At 35.2% G+C, this 20,930-nt stretch overlaps 1 protein-coding gene across 3 annotated transcripts in view; it reads left to right on the top strand.

Moving 5' to 3' along the window:
• The window catches only part of MMP16 (matrix metallopeptidase 16), a 314,166-nt gene that overhangs the window by 276,061 nt on the left and 17,175 nt on the right, over positions 1-20,930 (top strand). The window contains exons 9-10 of one of the 3 annotated variants that reach the window (XM_003999956.5): positions 3,399-3,514; positions 10,641-20,511. The exons of 1 other annotated variant lie outside the window; for it this stretch is intronic. In XM_003999956.5, coding sequence (XP_004000005.1) covers positions 3,399-3,514; positions 10,641-10,975 — 451 coding nt within the window. In that variant the 3' untranslated portion in view covers positions 10,976-20,511. Of the gene's footprint in view, positions 1-3,398; positions 3,515-10,640; positions 20,512-20,930 lie in introns of those variants that run through there. One more of the 3 variants, XM_019822866.2, reaches the window with a different exon arrangement.

Genomic DNA, 20,930 nt, shown 5'->3' with positions numbered 1-20,930 from the left:
CTGAGTTGAGTGACTATACATACTAAATCTATGGTTAGGACATCATCATAGAAAGCATTGTAATATGCAATATAAAAGATTGTTGAGGGACTTAAATGAAATAAAATGAAATAATGTATGTGTATAAATTTATTTATAGCTACAAAAGCCTATATAAATTACTGGTATTGTTATAAGAACATCGCTACAACTACTTCTCAGAGAACAAACCTGGTTTCTAAGAATGTAGTTAATCTTTCTTAAATCACATACAGGGTGTGATCCCATTGTCCCCAGGATTTGTAATTGTTCAAAACTTCCGACATAGCAATATTGAAAAGCTTACTTTAAGTTGTAGTTTATATCCAAAAATAACATTTATTATAAGTAAGTCATTATTTAATCTATCATGGAGAGAAAAACTCTACCAAGTAAACTTTGATACAGTATCTACTGTAAAGTACATTCTGATTTTAGAGATGTAAAATGCGAAAAAAAAGTTTTTCTTAGAATCTGTGAAAATAAGGCATTAAACATTTTCTCTCTGAGAGGTTTTCTTTTCTTTTCTTTTTTTAATGTTTATTTATTTTGAGAGAGAAAGAGTATGCTCATGAGCGGGGCAGGGGAGAGAGAGAGAAGGAGACAGAGAATTCCAAACGGCCTCTGCCCTGCCAGTATAGAGCCTGACATGGGGCTCGATCTCACAAACCCTGTGATCATGCCGTGACCCAAAATCAAGAGTCGGACTCTTAACTGACTGAACCACCCAAGTGCCCCTGAGAGGCTTTCTTTATGGTCAAGTGCAGGAACCAGTTGACATGTATGTCTATTGTAAACACAAATGAAATATTTACTGAAGAAATGATATCTTGAAATTTATCCAGAGTAACCATTCTATATTCATCATAGAATGTTCAGTGAGAAAGAAATATTCAGAAATATTTTTAAAGCAGATATTCCCATGAACTAAATGTGAAAGAAAATATACTTCAAAATTGGTAGAACGTTACACTAATGATTCTGCCTTCTTGTCTTCAGAAAACAGGCCCAGTCACCATTATATTAGCTCAGTCTTCTCCATGAAGCTTTTCCTGATCTTTCCATCAGAACTGTTCTCATCTTCTTTTGATGAGAATCTGTGACAAATACCTGTAACAGGGTATTTCCCTCTTTGGATAAAATCTGCCTTGTGGCTTACTTATTGGAATACTTCATGAAACAATCTTTTTCTCTTTTCCATGTAAACATTGAGGATGGAGGAATTGCTAATATTCCAGATGTTACTTGAATGGATGTTTCTAGGAACTAGAGCAAAACCTTATGTACAAAACCCCAGAACTCAATAGATAAAGAATCTTCCATAGACCTAGAATAGGAAAATATCCAAAAAAGACCAGGAAATGCTTATTTTTTTCTGATTTCAGCCAAAATACCTGAGATAATGAATTAAGTATGTCACTTCCCAAGCCTGTGTTGGTAAAACACTAGCTTTAGAAGATGGAAAGAGATGTTTAGTGGGAAAACAAGGCAAAAGGTTGTCAAATAAATTTAAATTTGGAAAACCGTATTTGGTGGGCACAGAGGAAAGAGGAAGGAATTTTAAAGTCAGACCAATTGCTTATAAATCTATCCCTTATTGTCCTCTTAGAAGTCTCCTCTCTTAAAAGGGGACAATGATGACTGTCTGATGGGTTTGTTGTGATTAAACGAGATGATGCACAGAGCATATGCCTGCCCTAAAGTGTCAGGAATACTGGGAACTGCCAATGGCTTCACCCCAGCTTTGTCATTCCTTTTGAATATTCAACACATAAACTTCTTTGACTCTTAGAACATACAAACAATCATGACTGATCCCCAGAAGGGCAGGTTACAGTTTGTTTTTTGGATGTCTAGCAGTTCTGCGAAAGTGGCTGAAGGGCCACCATGTGAAGGCATGGGGATCTAGAGTTCTGACTCTTGGCGAGCTTTCCTTTTATCTGTTTTCCTATCTATACACTGAGGAAGGACTCCAGTCAAGACCTGCCCTAAAGTCTACACTCATATACTCTTCAACAACTCCACTTTGATGTCTAGCAGGTACCTGAATTTAACATGTCTAAAACCAAAATCGTGATTCTTCAAACCAGCCCAACTTACCTTCCCCCACTTCCCTATCTTACTGAATGGCAACATTATTCTTCCACATGTTCGGGCCCCAGATTCTTGAGTTGCACTCAACTTCCTTCTCTCACATCTTGCATTCAACTCATTAGTAAGCTCTTTGGGATTTCCCTTCAAAATATATCCCAATCCCTTGAAGTACCATCAACTCTACAGTTTACATTCCAGTCCAAGGACTGTTGTAGTGACATCCTAATTGGGATTCCTGCTTCCATTTTACCTCCTTAAGTCTATTTAACTCACAGCACCCAGAATGTTCCTTTAAAAATAAGCCAGATCTTGAAGCTCCTCTGCTCAAAATCTGTGTTGGCCTCACATATCCCTTAGAGAAAACCCAGAGGCTTTGCTGTAGCATAAAGGTCTATCTAATCTTAGATTCTGTTCCCACTCTGACCTTTTCTTCCATTTACCAGCTCAATTCTAGTCACCCTAGCCTTCTTGTGGATGCCTAAGTGCTCCAAGTTTGTGCCTGCCACAGTAACTTTCAATAACTAGTTCCTCTACCTGGAACTTCTTCTCCCAAAAGCTGTATGTGTTGCACCTCACTTCTTTCTGCTTTCTGCTCAAATGTCTGACACAGGAAGGACCTCTCTGTTCACTAAAATGGCTTTCCCATATGCCTAGCTAACTTTATCTGCTTGTTTTCTAAATCTTACCACCTCCTACCATAGTATGTATTTATTAATAAATTGTTTTATTGCCTGTACATATCCTAAAATTTAAAAAAGATGAGAGCTGGGCATGTCTGCTTTGTTCAAGGTTATATCTCTATAGTGTCTACAATATGCCAGGAACATAAAAGGTACTCAGTAAATATTTGTTAAGTGAACAAATGAATGAAAAATGAATCAGGATTCTGCTTAAGATGATTCCAAAGAAATAAAAATAAAAGTGTTCTGCTGCCTAAGAAAGATTTTTCAAAAATCATGAAAACCTCTTATTCATCCTTAGGTTGATGATACCCTTTTGAATTGAAAATATATTTAGGAAGTACAATATACTTAGCTAGAATTTTTAAATTAATTTTAGCAGACAGAATAAATATACAATAATAATACCCATTTTTAATATGTGCAAGACAGAAAACAGAATGTTCTTTGTATCCAATGTCTTTCTAATGTTTTTAATCAGTTTTGTAAATCATTAACAGCATACAGCAAGGATTTAATGAATGTTAGCTCTTACTGTGTATACATAATTTCCTTCTCTATGCATGTGTTTTGTTTTTTGTTGTTTTTGTTTATTATCCTTTTTAGATATTGGAGATATAGTGAAGAAATGAAGACCATGGATCCTGGCTATCCCAAACCAATCACCGTCTGGAAAGGTATCCCTGAATCTCCTCAGGGAGCCTTTGTGCACAAAGAAAATGGTATGCAGCATATGCATTATATATCTCATGAGTTTACGAAATATTTTAATAATGCATTCTAATTTTTCATTATGAGAGATTAAATCCTTAGAAAATACCATACTAGGGCCATAATATATTTATGTGAACTTTCCTTCGTAAATTTATGCTTAATATTATGCTTCAGATGGTTTTTTTTTACCTTAGCTTATTTTAGTTTATAAGAAAAAAATGAAGGTAATGTTTTAAAATGAAGGGTGTGGATACCTTCGAAGTAACCTCGCCTATTTTTCTATTAAAATTACTAGAAAGTTAAGAGCAGACATATATAGGACAGGAGCTGGTCACAAGGAAGGTATGTTAGAAGTGTGGCCTGAGACACAAAGACATCCAGCAATTGTGCATGCTGAAGATGTTAATTTTTAATGCGCACTTTTGGCTTAGAGTGTCAGCAAACAGGGAAGATCCCAACTCAATACAGTCAGGCTAAGTGGCTGAATGATTGCTCAATAACAAGAAGCAGATCAGAGACCTGCCGTGTTCCTTGCTCTCCATCTCAAGATTTGAGTTTCAGCCAGGTCCAAAGTAGAAAGTTAGCCAAGCGACGGAAAATCCATACACTCCTATCTGTTGGTATATGTAAAATCTGAACATTTCTCTCCTCATTCAGAGATTAGTACATAGGAATAAACCATAATAATAATTAAATATTCCAGAACAATACACAGTATTCCAGAACAAAGGAAAGAGAAATAATTCTGAAATACATAGAAAAAGCACACCATAAGAAAATGATATACCATTTGGGTCCTCAATAGCATGAAAGTCTGTAACATATACGCAACAAGAACAAAATAAATATCACTTGCAGGAACAAAATTAAATGTGTCGGATGAGGAAAGAACAAAAAAGTTTACTGAAGAAATAGGAGGAAAATGAAAATCAACACCACCACTGAAAACTATAATTAATCATCAGCATATTGCCAGAGTTGAAGACAACTATACACTGAGTGTAACCCTGAAGGAACTGAGACCTGGAATGAATAAATACCAATCAGAAAAGTCTAAGTACACAAACTGTATTATGACCCTTGTCATATGAAGTGATATACTACATGCTCTATGAGAGTACCCCACAAGTAATATAGTGTAGGCGGAGACAAAGTCAGAAAGAACCTAGAAGCTCTGATCATATAACTTGTTGAGAATTATAGGGTTTTTTTGTATATTCTATTGGTTCATAGAATTAAAAGACCAAGGTAAGATAAAGCCAGTATGTGATAAAAGCAGAAATGCTGGGGCGCCTGGGTGGCGCAGTCGGTTAAGCGTCCGACTTCAGCCAGGTCACGATCTCGTGGTCCGTGAGTTCGAGCCCCGCGTCGGGCTCTGGGCTGATGGCTCAGAGCCTGGAGCCTGTTTCCGATTCTGTGTCTCCCTCTCTCTCTGCCCCTCGCCCATTCATGCTCTGTCTCTCTCTGTCCCAAAAATAAATAAACGTTGAAAAAAAATTAAAAAAAAAAAAAGCAGAAATGCACAGGAAAGGGCAGATAGAAATGAAAACATATCTTTCAAAAGGTTATCAATAAAAAAATGAGGGAAGTAACAGTGCAGCCACATTGGAGGCTTGTAAAACCAGATCAAAATAAGTTCAAAACCTCAAACTATACAGATGAATTTGAAAAGGGCAAAGGAATGAAAGAAATAGGTGAAAAATGATCACATGGAGGCCGAAAATTGAAATTACCCCTACGAATTATAGGTGTCACCGAGGAAGAAGCTAGAGGAGAGGAGATTTCTTGAGGTTAAATTAAAGGGCTTTTATTAAAGCCCAGATAAAACCAACTCTAGGTAATATTTACAGAAGTCTTACCACTGCTCTAGACTGTCTTCAGTAAAGATTATCACATAGTATACAAAAATATTGCAAAGAAAATTCAACCGAGATCTCACTGGTTATTACCTCTAGAAAGTTTGATAATAGTTTCTCGTTCCTTATCTTTGTTTTATTAACTTTCTAAACTGAGTCTACCTTTTATAATAAAAATAACTTTTAAAATAAGTAGTAAATTGTTTCACAAGATTGAAAAAGTACACATAATCTTTTTTTTAAGTTTATTTATTTTGAGACAGAAAGAGAGTGCAAGTGTGGGAAGGGCAGAGAGAGAGGGGGAGAGAGAGAATCCCAAGCAGGCTCCGCACTATCACTGCAGAGCCCAACATGGGGCTCAAACTTATGAACCATGAGATCATGACCTGAGTTGAAGTCAAACGCTTAACTGACTGAGCCACCCAGGCACCCCTGAAAAAGTACACATTTTCTGAATTCCTTACCACTTTAACTTTTCATTTTCCCTGCTTCTATTACAAGGCCTCTAATATCTGAGATCTGATCAGATTCTCTGGGGATAAATCATAATTATATTAAAAAAAATCTTCTTGATGCCCCCTGTCCCATGGTTTTTCATATTCTTTTCCATCTGAATATTTAATCATATTCATTCTGTATAAATCAGTGAAATTGTGCTGAAGAGTATATTCTGAACTGAATTAACTCTTTCATAAATAGTTTCTAAACAAGTATGAAGCAACACATCAAAATTGTTTAAGTTAGAATACATAATTATATTCTTTTGGTTATATTAATACAATTAACAAAATACTATCAGTTTTCACCCCTGCCAAAATTCCTACTCAATTTTATGTGTCCTACAAAACAGGACTGAGACTACCAAGATCATATTCCTATGAGCATTTTCCCCACTCTCTACCCACCTCAAAGGTCAATTTCAGAAGGGGGAAAAAAACAAGTTTTCTTCTATTCAGAATTTCGAGGCTTCTCTTTACATAGTAAAAAATAATTTTGTAAAATACTGACAAAGAACATGTTGGGAAAAATCAACGCTTACAAATGACTAAAACCTACAGATGAAACTGCAATATATCTATGTTTTCTGGACCCCTCCTGTCCAGTCCCTTCTTTGATTTGACTTCAACATTGAGTCACTCTTCATCTTTCAGGCTCTCCTCCTTGAATATCCTTTTTTGCTTACCCTATCCCTTGCACTCAAAATCTCATAATAATCAGCTTATATGCTCATTATCTGCTCTGATGTAAACTCTTTGAAGACAGTCACATAGTAAACATTCAATAAATATTAGTTGTATAAATTAATTTTATGCCTCCCATTACTCTAAAAATTCACTGCCTGGAGGAGGTATCTCATTTATCTGAAACACTTGTTCTGTACAATAGCAATACCAAACGATCTGGAAGGCCTTGGTCTGTCAACAGCAAAGTCTCCTCTTTTCATGATCTACAGATGTCATGCTTGTAGCTTCTTACCTTAAATTCATAGTTTACACAATTTCTTCCCTTGGATTTGTGTATGAAAGATGAAAAGTTCAAATTATTAAGTAAACCAATTTGTATTTGTAGTTTGACTCAAAGTAATTCCCCATAAGTCTATGCGCATGGTATTTGATAGTCATAAAGTTAAAGATGATAGAACACTGAATATTTTCTCTGGTTTATCCTTCTGTCAGTGTAGGAATTTGTTCCTTGGAATCGTCTCCTAGTGGTAATCTTTAAAAAAAAAAAGTCTACAGATTCAGCAATTCAGCTATAGGTTTTTGAAGAGTGCGTTTTATATTATATGCCTCCCTGTATACCTACTGGTATTAATTTTGCCATTTTTATCAATGAAATATGAATACTTGGTGCTATTTATTGAATGCCTATCATGTATCAGTTGTGCTACATAAATTCATTATCTAATTTAATTGTCCAACATAAATAACTTTTTATGTAGTTATTATTTAATGAGGAAACTGGCATCAGCTAGTTTAAGTAACTTATTCATGATCATAAGAAAGGTAAGATTATATATTTGAGGTTTGAAACTAGAACATTCTAGCCCCACTGAATGTGCTATAATATACTATCTCCAAAGAGGAAAATTTAACACCATTCTCTACATTATATCATTAAGGTAACTGATTATCTGTCAAGTCTGGCTTAATTTTTCATCATGTCACCGTAGACAAATTCAGGCTTTCTCAGAATGTAGCTTCCTGAGCCATCATCCTCCTGGTTTTCGCCTGTAACCATCTAAACAGTTTTCTCATTGACCTGTCTACTTTTAGTTTCTGAAAACACAGCAATATAAATGAGATTTGAGTCATAAAGAATATAGTGGAATGATTTCTTCTTAGCATTTATTATTTGACCATGTTTTAAGCAAGAACAAGTTTTTAACACATACTAAAATTTTAGTGAAGAATCACTGAATTGCCTCTCCCTCAAATTGTTTCTATGTTAATTGCCATCATGGCATACCACCTAGATATTCTATATTTTCTCCTTAGAAAGTGCACTTCTAAGGTAAATACAAGATTCTACTTTTAAACTGTTGCATTTCATTTTGCTGATTGCAGCCCTACTTTAGCCTGATTCTTGATTCTGTTGATTTGCTATAGTCCCTACTCCCCATTCTCACCCTGGGTTAAAATATACAAGTGAAATTCAAACACATATTTCCACAAGATTCATTTTATTCATTCACATTTATTAAACACTAATTAACTTCTTACTAATAAATATATCAGGGTGGAAAACAGAGAACACATAGGCACTGTCATCCAGGAACATCCACTAAGTTAGAACAAGACAATTATGGTGGACAATGTCTCATTACATTTTAGGATTAAGCAATAGAAAAGTCGCCAGTAAAATCCAGTCAAATATGAGAGAAGAAAAAGCTGTCACATAATACATTACAGCCCCACTGAATTCTTTCTCAGAATTTCTCAAAAAATGGTAATTTGGGTAAGAATTCATCTCAGGTTGCTATTCTTATTAGCATAACATCTACGACAGTGTAACATCAAAGCTACTCTCAAAAAGGAAGAAAAATGAGTACATCAACATTTCTTCAACCAGGTGCTATTTCATAAGTGGGGAAACAAAACCAGACCTACATTATTGAGTGAGATGAATATTGTGGGATCAAGGTTTGACAGATTTCTATTACCATGATTTCAGGCCATTTCTTTTCAAGTATTTTTATTATTTAAATTCTATGGACTAGATATGTTACCTCATAACAAATATATTCAGTAAACTACAATCCTACTCCTTTATGTGGAGTGTGCTACTATAAAATTTGGCCTGTATAAATGGAAAAATGGAAACTTCTGAACTTTTGCGTCATACCCAGTAGGTTCACAGCAATTAGCTTTGACTAAAAATTAAAGATGAGGACACTTCCAGCTGTTGGTTTCCAGTTTATAAATATAAGAAGTAAATTCACCTGTTTTGAAGGTCTGTTTAATTCTAAATCAATGCCATTATTCAACAGTGATTGTCTAATGTACTATTATCTGGCAAGTCTTCAACGTTTCTTCATCCAAGCTTGTTGAGTAATTACATTGGATTTCATTAGTGTGATCAAATACCAGCTCCCTGCTGAAATATTTGAATCTACATACACCTGCTTTCACTTGGCAAGTTACTCTGATTGCAAAACTGCCCTTCGAAACTAAAAGCACCAGCAGATTTTTATGGCATTGAACAGAATGATTTCCAAAATGAAGTGACCTGAAGTGCTGGTCTCTCCGAGATGAAATTTTTGGAAAGGTGTCAGAGTTTTTTGTTGCATGGGTGTTACCTCTCACACCTGTGATGTTTAATCAAGAAGCATTTGTTAAAAGAGATCTCTAAAGGACACAGTTTTAGAAAAACCATTGAGTATTCAGGCTCCAGAACTAGATCAAGATTTAAATTCTGCTTTCACCAGGACTTGGACATACTATTTTATCTCTGAGCCTCGGTATCTTTGCCTGAAAAGTATAGGTGCATAATTCCACCTGACAGAATGGTTATGAGTATTAAAATATGTCATTTACTGAGTTTTAAACACAGTACTTCTTACATAATAAGTGCTCAATAATACAGGTTAAAGAAAACCATCATAAATGATTATTAGGCCTACTATTCAAAACAGCTCCCAAAATAAAGTTTTTAATTATAGCATTAAAACATTTCTTCTTGGCTTCTTGAATTTTATCTCAAAGTAAGAATTAAGTCCAATGAGTGTGAGTGTAGTCACAAAGAAACTTGACATGAAGAAGCTCTGGATGAAAAGAACTTTTTTTCCCCAATAAAAACAACAAAAATTGAGAGAACAGCCCTAAACACACACACACACACACACACACACACACACACACACACACACACACACACACCAGCTTTCAAAGTCTATTATCTGCATCCATAATGTTTTGGAACAGAAAGCATATGTACTGCTAGTTACATGAGCTTTCCACAGACCACCTCCTCCTCCATGAAATATGTTAGTTGGAAATATTAAAGATAGAATTGTAGATTGATAGATACTCTATTAATCCTTCACTATATAAGTAAATAAGAATGTTAAACGAAAAGGACAAAAGGAGAAGGAAGAAAATGGGCATGATGTAGAACCAGAAATAAGGTTAGTGCAGAAATACTCTAAATACTTATTTACTTGCTGAGATTCCCAACAGGCAAAGGAAAACATCCCTATAGTTTTATGACTTACGAATCGTGATGATTTCTCGTCCAAATGACAAAAGCAAACCTATTGTTTAGGTACAACTGCTTCTGATACTAAGATGACTAGAAATTTCCCCTGAGGTGTTTCATGGAGAGGCCTCCTCATCATGTATTGTACAATGTCCTGTCGACAGCGGTCAGCGGGCAAACAGTTCTTCAGTTTATAAGGCTGTTTCAGCATCTTTTAACATAGGTTGATATTATCACCCTGATGTGTAATTCTGAAACAGCAACCTTATAAGTGAAAAATAAGGTCAAGTTCTCTTTCCAGACTAGGAGTAGATCTTTCAACATTCTGCTGTAGATACTTTGGCTCTTGGCTAAGCTTTCCATAGGCATTAGAGGGCACAATTCCTACAGCATATCGGCCAGATTCATTTCAACAGGTGGCTGAGCTGAAGATGTGTTCTTCCTACAAAAACTGAGGGGCCTTCACATACATCATTTACAAAGTAGCCTAATTAAAATGTAAATCTAACTTAACTAAAATTTGTATCCATATACACTTTCAAAACAAGTGGTACCCATCTGTGTGTGTTTCCCCCTCTAGGCTTTACGTATTTCTACAAAGGGAAGGAGTACTGGAAATTCAACAACCAGATACTCAAAGTAGAACCTGGATATCCCAGATCCATCCTCAAGGATTTTATGGGCTGTGATGGACCAACAGACAGAGATAAAGAAGGACACAGCCCACCAGACGATGTAGACATTGTCATCAAACTGGACAACACAGCCAGCACTGTGAAAGCCATAGCTATTGTCATTCCCTGCATCTTGGCCTTATGTCTCCTTGTATTGGTTTACACTGTGTTCCAGTTCAAGAGGAAAGGAACACCCCGCCACATACTGTACTGTAAACGCTCTATGCAAGAGTGGGTGTGATGTAGGGTTTTTTTTCTTTCTTTCTTTTCCAGGAGTTTGTGGTAACTTGAGATTCAAGACAAGAGCTGTTATGCTGTTTCCTAGCTAGGAGCAGGCTTGTGGCAGCCTGATTCAGGGCTGACCTTTCAAACCCAGAGGGTTGCTGGTCCTGCACATGAGTGGAAATACACTCATGGGGAAGCTTCCATGATGCACAGTATCTGCCGTTCTTCAGTCCTTTGTCTTTCTTTGTCATTCAGTTCTAGGCCTTTCCTCTGCACGCTCAATGCCCAGTAAATTTTCAGGATTAACTAAAGAAGAGGAAAAAAAGAAGAAAAGATTCTTCTTAAAGGTTTCTAATATTATTTTCCTTCTGAAGTCTGAGCCCATATCTGGGGGAAAAAAAAAGCAAAATGGAAAACCCATGAATTTTGCTTTAAAGCAAAGAAAAAAAAAGTTAAACAAAAAACCCACAATTGAACTTTCAGGAAAGTGTGAAGACCCAAAACAGCTTTGTCTCCAAAGAAGATAGCTCTCTGACTGCTATGGATAGTCTCCTACACTTCATTTTTGTCAGGTGGGAGATCTGGAATATACATGCAGGACTTTAGACTGTTGGGACAGCCATTTTCCAACAAACAAGGGGCCAAAATATCTGCAATATAGTAACAGCCTTAATAATAATACATCCATTTTTCGTTTTATACAGCTGTTCTCAGCTATGTCCTCAATGTTTCATCACATTTATACTCATAGCTATATTCAAACAGGACCTTTTGATTGTTTTTGAAGTGTTTCTAATCCCCTTCCTGCCACCTGACCCCTGCATCATTGTGATAATCTCCCCAAGTTGTATTAGGCCATTGCCCCAGGCCTTCCATGGGTCTGTCAGAAATATTCATTATAAGCAGAGCAAGAAGCAGTATGTCTCCAAAGTGGTTTAAAGTGACAGTTATTTTACAAGGATATGTGACACTAGTAATACATTGGTGTAACCCTTTGAGAACTATCAGATCAGCTTTCAGAGTCTTAGGCTTGTCAGTCTTGCTGTCTGGTAACTTACAGAACTGGGCAATGGTAAACACAGGCACAGGTCCAAGAAGTTCAGGTTTTTAAAAAAGATACCCTATAACCCCATGTAATTTTTAAGAGATTTACGGTACTACATAAATGCATTTATAGCAAACAGAAATGATGTTACTTGCCAAAAAATTTTCTGGCAAATAAAAAGATATTTTATTAAGAAAATATAAGAGTGAAATTTTATTCGAAGAGGTGATCATGATAGCCTAAGTCTTTTTTTTTTTATTTTTCTTAGACATATTGAATTTCTGTTTTAAGGTCCATTGCATGAAAATTCAATTTGCCTTGGTACATGCAGTTAGCATTGCCATTTTACAAATGATTTAAAATGATGACTCTGAGATTGCATGAATATCTCTAGTACATTACCTATTGCATGTCAACCATAGTTCTCAAAGGGTTAGTGTGGCTTCTGGCATTTAGCCATCCATTTGATCACTGACAGAGCCAAGAGACCACCAAAGCATTTCATTGTTGAGTGTAATTTGTCCTAACAGCAGTATTGTCATTTTCATGTGACCTGCAGAGCAGGTTTGTATCAATATTTTTTTCCTAGAGAAAAGTCAGCAACTGACAGACCTCTTTATTGATTTTTAGGAGCTGCTTCTTGCAGTGAAAGGCTTTACAGCCACTGGGCTGTGAACTTATTAGAGATGGTCAGAACGAAGGCACCCCATGAGTCAGACATTGGCTTTGTGTGAAAGCCAGCTTTTGAGGGGATTAGCTTTTGAAACAATGAACAGCTTGCCTTGAACTTGATTATTGATCTGTTGACTGTCATTAACAACAACTTAAACATTGTCTTCTGTGAAAATTTTCCTTGAAGAGTCCTGTCTGTGTCTTTGCCCTTTGACCTTTAACTTGCAAACTGGCACAAACTGAAGGAAATCTGGTATTGCTTCTCCTTTGGAGTGTTAATTGTACTCTAAAACCCTAGTAAGCATGAGCTGTTTCCTTAGAGTAGAGAGAGAGAGAGAGAGAGACAGAGAGAGAGAAAGAGTGTCGATGGTGGTTCTGCAGATGGACACTTTGCAATTTACATGCACACTCGAAAAATGCCCTGTAGGTAGAAGTGACTTTTAATTTTCCTTTAATATAATTTCAAGTCTAAATTCATCATTTTAAGTACAAATATAAAACTATAGGGGATAAACAACAACAACAAAAAACTCTCAAAATACTTGAATGGCCAGTGTGGCTTTTATATAAAGCAAGAATTTTATACTAGTGAAAATTTCTTACTCATTTGCTAATAATACATATTTCCAGATGATTTTTAATGAGTGTAGGTACACACATTCTTATTTGGAAATGGATAGTTTGGCTGCCTTGAATTTCTATTTATACTCAACATAGCATGAAAATTAGAATGTCTTTCGGTTAAACAACATGTTTATGATTTGGTTTGGGAAAATATTTTGTAATCCCGGGTGGCATGTTACAGAGCCTTGCAGGTTATTTCTTACAACCTGAACACGTATAACGTAAGGCTAAGAAAAAAGAACAGTTAAAAAAGAGGAATGACTTTACAGTAAAACAGTATGTAATGCAAACTGTATTTTGACAGGATATCAGAGATTATGTACATGAGGGCCAAGAAAGCATGGGGAGAGGACCAAAATCAGGCCTGTAGCTTCACTTCAGTGCTTCCATTCCAGATGATGCTGATATTATAAAGAGTTAGTCACTTATATTGAGCATAGAGGACTATCTACATAAGCTCATTGATATAGTGTTTGCTTATGAGAGGGTTTAATCCTTTTAGGACCTTGATGTCAAGAAAAAAGATGACTGGAAATTGTATTTTGCTAAACGTAGAAATGAGGACTAAGTCATTTGGGGACGTGAGTAAATCATTGAGGAATTCCATCAACCTGCATTGAACATTGATTTTTTTTTTCTAAAATGAGAAAGAAACTGAAGAAACAATCTTTTGCCTCTTTACTCATTTGTCACAGTATCCTGATCCATCAGAAGACTATAAGTATATAAGGGCTAGAAAATAACCATAGCATTAAGAAAGGAAGGACTCTGACATTATGCTTGAATTCTAGGAATGTCATGGCTAAGTGCTGGGTCATATTTACTTCAATGTGAGATGAGATTTGTGTGATAAGAAAAAAAACATATACAGCTTCTCTCTTTACTAGAACAGTTACAATTTCAGGTGTGAGCCTACAAGAGATGAGAAAATATTAAGCTCAATATAACCACAAACCTCACGATTCTATTTGTTTATCGTACACAGGGCACTTTGTGGGAATGGTTGCTGACTCTTCTTCCATTTGGGGTTTGGAAAAAAATCTCGATCTTCTTGGAATAGTGAAAGGGAGAGCGACCAATTGATCTAGCACATAAGAACAGTGATTCAAAAACATCGTGGAATAAATTTCCATGGGTCAACAACATAATGTACCAGTTCAGTATCAATAGAAACATGCAATCTATGAAATATTTTTCATCAGACCATCACTAATAGCATGGAAAGTTCTAACTTCGGGTTTCTCAAATTGCAATCAAAACACATTCATGATCACAAAACAAAATTCTCCTTCTGTTTGATTATTTCTCAATACTTTAATATAGACACAAATGTAAACAAGGTAATGTTCCTTACATAAATGAACTATATAGTTTATAATTTTAGCCAAATATTATTGTTCTGTATATTATTAACTGGACTGAAATGAAGTATTAAAATAGTCAATCAGACTGTATTCCCTGTAAAGCAGTAAATCCACATCAGACCGTAGAGGAGGTTGTGAATTTAGCTATCAACCCCTTTTAGAACAAAGTGTCTACTGACATGGCAATCAGAACAGGTGAATACAGAGACTCTTTACAACTGCAGAGATACCATAGATAAATTAGAGAACATTATGTGATACTAGCAAAGACAACTTCTGTTATAAATCAGAGGGCAAGGCTTTTCTGAATCAGATGTAATAAATTACTAAGTAATAATTTACAGAAAATAATTACTAAGTAATAAAGGATAGAGACTGATTTACTGAAATAAGCAAGTGTTACTTTTACTAGTCAGATTGCTTGTGATCTTTTTCTATTGACACAATTGGTTTCATATACGGTATACTTATTTTTATTCCCTTTCTGTGGGTGATTAAAAACTCAGTGGGGTGGATGAGAACATTGCCGAACTTCACCGGTAGTTCCAATATGTGGATGATGTGTATATACTGGATCCTAGGTATAGTAATATAATATTTCCAAGTTCTGCATATTATGCTGATATCTCTAGTATGATACAAATACATGCCCACACTTTGTGAATCTTACAGTAGAATAACAAATGTGTCCATATTGACTAAATTCAATGTGCTGATGAGAAATGGATGTTATAATCAAGTAGACTGAGTTAACACAAGAGTCATGAAAAGATTTTTTTTTTTTTTTAAGTTTTGGAATTATTTCCAGAAACTAATAAAGGCGGTGATTTACAGATAGTATTGAGTCTGTGAGATTGTAACATATACTGAAACAACCTCGTGGATGGTGGTGAAATCTTTTTCAGTAAAACATAGCAAAGAGTTCATTTAATTTTTGATGCTCTCAGGAGCACATTCCAAAATATCACAGATGTCAAACGGAACATGCCATCTGAAGCAAAAATGTTAAATTCAGATAAGCTATTTATAAATAGCTGTGAATACAATCTCAGCCAATATATGATATCGCAGAAGGTTTCAAGTCGATAATAGAGGGTCTAACCATTTCGTTACATTTCATGCACCTTCATGATACTGACTTATTGTGACCACAGGTTATAACTGGCAGAGGATATGTATCTATGTTTTCGGTTACCTGTTGCCTAAGAGGAAATCATAGCTACATCAGAAAAGTTTTATAAGTTATATTTTAAAAATTAGTACTTTATATAATAAAGAAAACCGCAACCAGACATAGCACCACACCATAAATATTAAAATTAAATATTATATATATTAAATATAATGAAAATGGAGGAAAAGGAAAAATGAGTGTTTTGTAAAATATAAAAACATACTATAGCACTCCTTAATACAACTGGAAATCTTACTTTAGCAAGTATTAGAACTAGAGAAAAATGCAACTTCAAGCTCTCCATACTAGTCATGGGTATGTGACATATCAATGTATATAATTAACCAGTGGTCTTTAGATGCTACCCTGCATAAACACATCTCATACTAATGCACTGCCTTATAGGCTAAAAATGTCAAAAGTTAGGTGTTCAGTAACCTCAATTGGAAAGATTTAGAATGTTAGAATCTCCTGAGAAAAGCCACTTTTCTAGGATAGACATTTACCTCAGTAATCATATAACACAAACATTTGGCATAGTAGCAAAGAGCTTGCCTTTGTGTTCTAATCGTAACCTTTGTCTTTCTGTCCTACTCAAATGATTTTTTGCTTCCACTGGCGTCATTTTGAAATGATGCAGAGATATTTCAGGTCAATTGAATAACAGTTACAAATATCTCTTTCAATATGTTATACGTATGTCTCCTTTGAAATTTAAACCAATAGTATCTAAAGCCTAAGAGTGAACGCTGATCTGAACAAACGCTGACAAATTCACAGAAATTGGGTGGAAGATAGATATTGTAAAATTTGTCAATTTTCTGGCGGAATACTAAAGTAGCAGCCTTCAATTTTTAAACAATTTATGAGCTTATAAATGGACAGAGACATGCATCTTCTGTTTCTAACAATGCTAATTCTTTATATGGAGTAAGGGTATAAGATCATGAGTGCTGTAACAAAGCACGTCACAGACACTCAAAACTAAGCTCTTTAAGGAAAATGAGGGCATACCCAGTTAATTCATGGTCAGTGCATAAGAATAAAAAACATATGAAGGATATTTATTTATGAAGCTTTCTGAAGATTCTATGCCTTTTCAATTTAAAGAGCAGTGTGTCTTAAAATTTATCTTATGTTAACATTGGACTGGTGATAATATTCAAGTTTTCACTCAGTGTGTCTTTACATTCAAGGGCACACTGGGCATCGTAGGACAAATACATCATAAACTAGAATGTTGTGCTGATTACATAACTTTGCCATGTGCTCTTCTATAGAGCTGGATTTATATGCCCTTAAGAAGGGAGACGAAAATCAGTTAAATAGAAAAATGACCATACAATAATTGTATCATGTGAGGCCACTTAGCTTCAGAGCAAGATGTTATTAACCCTCATTTCCACGTAGAAAAACCGGAAGAAGAGAATGGTGAACATGAATAAAATGATTAACTTTTGACTTGTGAAGATGTTTCTTGAGTATTTTATCCACTTGTTTTTCTCCTTGAAAAAAATATCACACAGAATACAGACATATCTGTAGCACTTGGTCTGTAGCTAGATTGGATCCCAGGCATAACATTGTTTGACACAGGCCTTTTTATACATGCCTCATATACGATGAAGCTTTGGTGAGATGTGTCTGCATGGTAGAATGCTTTTTCCTAGGCTAGGATATGGTGCTGCTTATACTTGCCACCTTTTGTACGAATATATGTTTCTATGTTGGCCTGTCTTGCTGAGATATGGATGAATAAAGCCTGGTGTGAGCTGTCTATTTGCAAAGTCACTAGAATGCATGTTTCATTTGTTCTTTTGTAATGCCAGTTTGGACTTGCTCCCTCTCTATACATTGACAACCCAGTTGTGAAGGTAAAATGTAGTTTCCTTGAATGAATGAATGATTCAATCCTTAAACCAATGTCTTATTTTTGCTTACCACTGAAATACTATCACAGAGGCCACATTATTGCCTGTCTTCTCACAGCTCTTTAGTATGTACTATTGCCTGGGTAAAATTAGGTTTTTGCCTTTTTCGTCATTTCTTTTGTATCTGACGTGGAATACGTTATTCCTTTGTATGTTCATAAATACAAATTTTCACAATCTTAGTTACTTTGTTACTTCCAAACAAACCTGGTTTCCAAACCAGGATGATTGCGTGTCTGGTTTTTCTGCTTCTCCAATCCTGAAATTATTTGTTTGCTTTCTGTGAACACACAGACGGTTGGGAGGGCTATACTATTTTGTGTCGTCTTGTGCAGTCTGTGCCTATATTTGCATCCCTTCCCATTTCCACCTTGCCCTTCTTTTAGTTACAGATTTGATTTCCCCTTCCATCTATGAAAACCAGAATTGAGCAGCACTGTACATCAGACTTGGTGCCTGGAAACTCTGTCTTTGTTCCTCAGTAATTTCCTTCACAAGTTTCACGCAAAGACAGTCCCAGTCAATTTCACACACCTTCCAATCTCTTACGTTAGATGCTAACTTTTTTAGAGTTATTCCCCTGAGAAAAGTGAAATGCTGAGTATGAAGGCTGTTGTCTATTGATAAGCCAGCTAAGGAAGTTTGCTTTTGGAGAACGTTTCTTAAATAATTATACAGGAAAGTAAATACCATAATAGAGTGTTCTGCTTAAGGTACATCATGAGTACAAAAATGCCTAAAACCTCACTTCTTTGGTCTATTTGCCTTTATGTGTAAATTACATAAATCACATGTATTATAGAGAGAGTGAATAAGAGAATAAGGGGTATTACAGCGGCAGCATTTTGCTGCGTTGGTTTTGACTGCATCAGCATTTCTATTGTGAACCTCTATTTTCAGGGGTTTTAGAGACTCACCCATAAAAATTTGCTTCAGGCTTAAAAGTCTTGAAAGATTTTTTTTAGGTATATAATTTTAAACAAATATATCTTGTTTTTATATTAGAGGAAGGAAATAAATGGAGTTTACTAGTTCAAATTTACGCTACTATAACTTTTAATAAACTTAATTTTTTATCAAAAACATAAAATCTAATTAGTCCATAGTCTATTGATGGTTTTTAAAAGAATCAATTATTGATACTGAGAAAATTGCCTGCTTCGTCCATGTAGTAACCTTTCTTCAAGATGTTTTAAAATCTGTATACTTGTATTAACATTATCTTGATTCCAGTAGTGGATCAGTATGATAATGAACAGAATTTAGCCATCCATATGAGCTATCTGGTAATACAGATTTGGAAGTATATAGTGCGTGTGTGTGTGTGTGTGTGTGTGTGTGTGTGTGTATACATACATATACATACACACAGTGTGTGTGTGTGTATGTATGTATGTGTGTGTGTATGCCCACATACACACACACATACATATTTAACAGAATAAGGGGAAAATGCTCCCATAAATTTAGTTTATCAAATAAATACCATATACTATATTAAAAAATAATTGCACATACATTTGTCTTTCAGAGCCAGAATGAGATGCAAGCAATTGCAAAGGAAAGTTGTCTCTTGGGTAAACAATAACATTTTATAGCTTCTTACGAAAACCATTTTTCCTTTCTATATTGTGGTTATGGGAAATTAAAAGAATGTAATGCATATAATTAATGCAGACTTTATTTAAATAACATTAAAATATGAAGCAGAGAGAAACATTAGGAAATTAAATATTTAGGTTATTATCTTTTGGTTTGCTGACAATACTTTGCTTTTATTTTAATTCCCCATGATATTTTCAGTTCTGGAGAGGGTATTAAAATCTAACTTTAAGCTTCTGGATTGTTCACATTACACTCAACACTACTTCATTAAGTTCTTGATAATATGTAGTCTTCTGTGTGCAAAGAAAGAAATAAATAACACATTTATTTGCTGAATGAGCTTTAAGATTTGCAAGTTGTTAGTGGTTTTTTGCCCACACAGGATTCTATACATTTATAACATCTTAAATCTGGCATATAGATATATATATATTTTTTCAGATAGCTTCTACTGACAAACACAAAGCTTGTTTGTGTGCAAATATAAGGCTAAATAAATGGTGCTAAAGTGTATTATGACTGTCAGATATAATCAGGCAAAATTTTGTGGTGCTTAAATTAATTTTTTCATTGATTTTATTGATCAATGCATTGAACAGTGTTTATTATTCACAAGTTGTCTTTTATTAGTAAAACAAGGCCTCATAGCACATTGTTAAATAAAATGGTTGACTAGTCTATGTAACAGCTCACCAAGCTACTATCTCTTCAACTCCTTATAATGTTGCGTCATTAAAGGTCAAGGGGTCATGCTATTAATCTCATCGCTGCAGACCATTAACATGACTGAACTTTTCCACAAAGTACTTATGTTTACAATGCTATAACCCTTTGACTGCTGCGGCAACCTTTAACCACACAAATGTCACAAGCTAGAATCATCAGCATGGTTCTTGCCATGGCAATCAAAGAGTTAAGGGCTGTGCAGTGATTTGTTTTGTATTTATTAATTTATATTTATTTTGTTTCCATTCAAGGAGGGGATTTTGGGTGGGGCAGTTTTTGTCTGCTGTAAGTGTCTTAACCTAGGGAAGGGTTAAATGGCTTTTTATACTATTGCATCTTCTGTATTTACCATCAATTCATTGTGTTGTAATTAAAAAAAACTGTCAATAAATAAGAGAAAAGAAAACAGTTCATAGATATTGTGGTTTTACTCAATGAATGATATACATGCATTTATGACTAATATGGAGGCTGTGATGTATAGCAGCCTGCACTCTGTCTTCCTAATCGATATGAAGCAAAATGACAACCCTAAAATAATTTAGGCCAAAATTTCCTGTGTGTTTGCCTGAATCATCAAGTATATTAAACTGGCCACATCAACTGGAGAATTGTTTAACAACCAACTAGATGCATGTGACTGGCCAAGGACAGGAGCAGGAAGAATCACTGCATCAGATATAGTTCAGGCCAATACCCATGAACATAGGCTATGTTAAAATGTCATCACCACTTGACAAGAATAAAGATTACTTTTTGGATAGGTGAGTGTAATTTATTGTTTAAAGTCATACATCATGACTGTGTAGGTAAATCTAATCAAGGGTGTT

This window comes from Felis catus, chromosome F2 (genome assembly GCF_018350175.1).
Source record: "Felis catus isolate Fca126 chromosome F2, F.catus_Fca126_mat1.0, whole genome shotgun sequence".
Taxonomy (NCBI): Eukaryota; Metazoa; Chordata; class Mammalia; order Carnivora; family Felidae; genus Felis; species Felis catus.
Note: the sequence above shows the minus strand (reverse complement) of the source record. Positions and strands in the feature narration are given on the sequence as shown.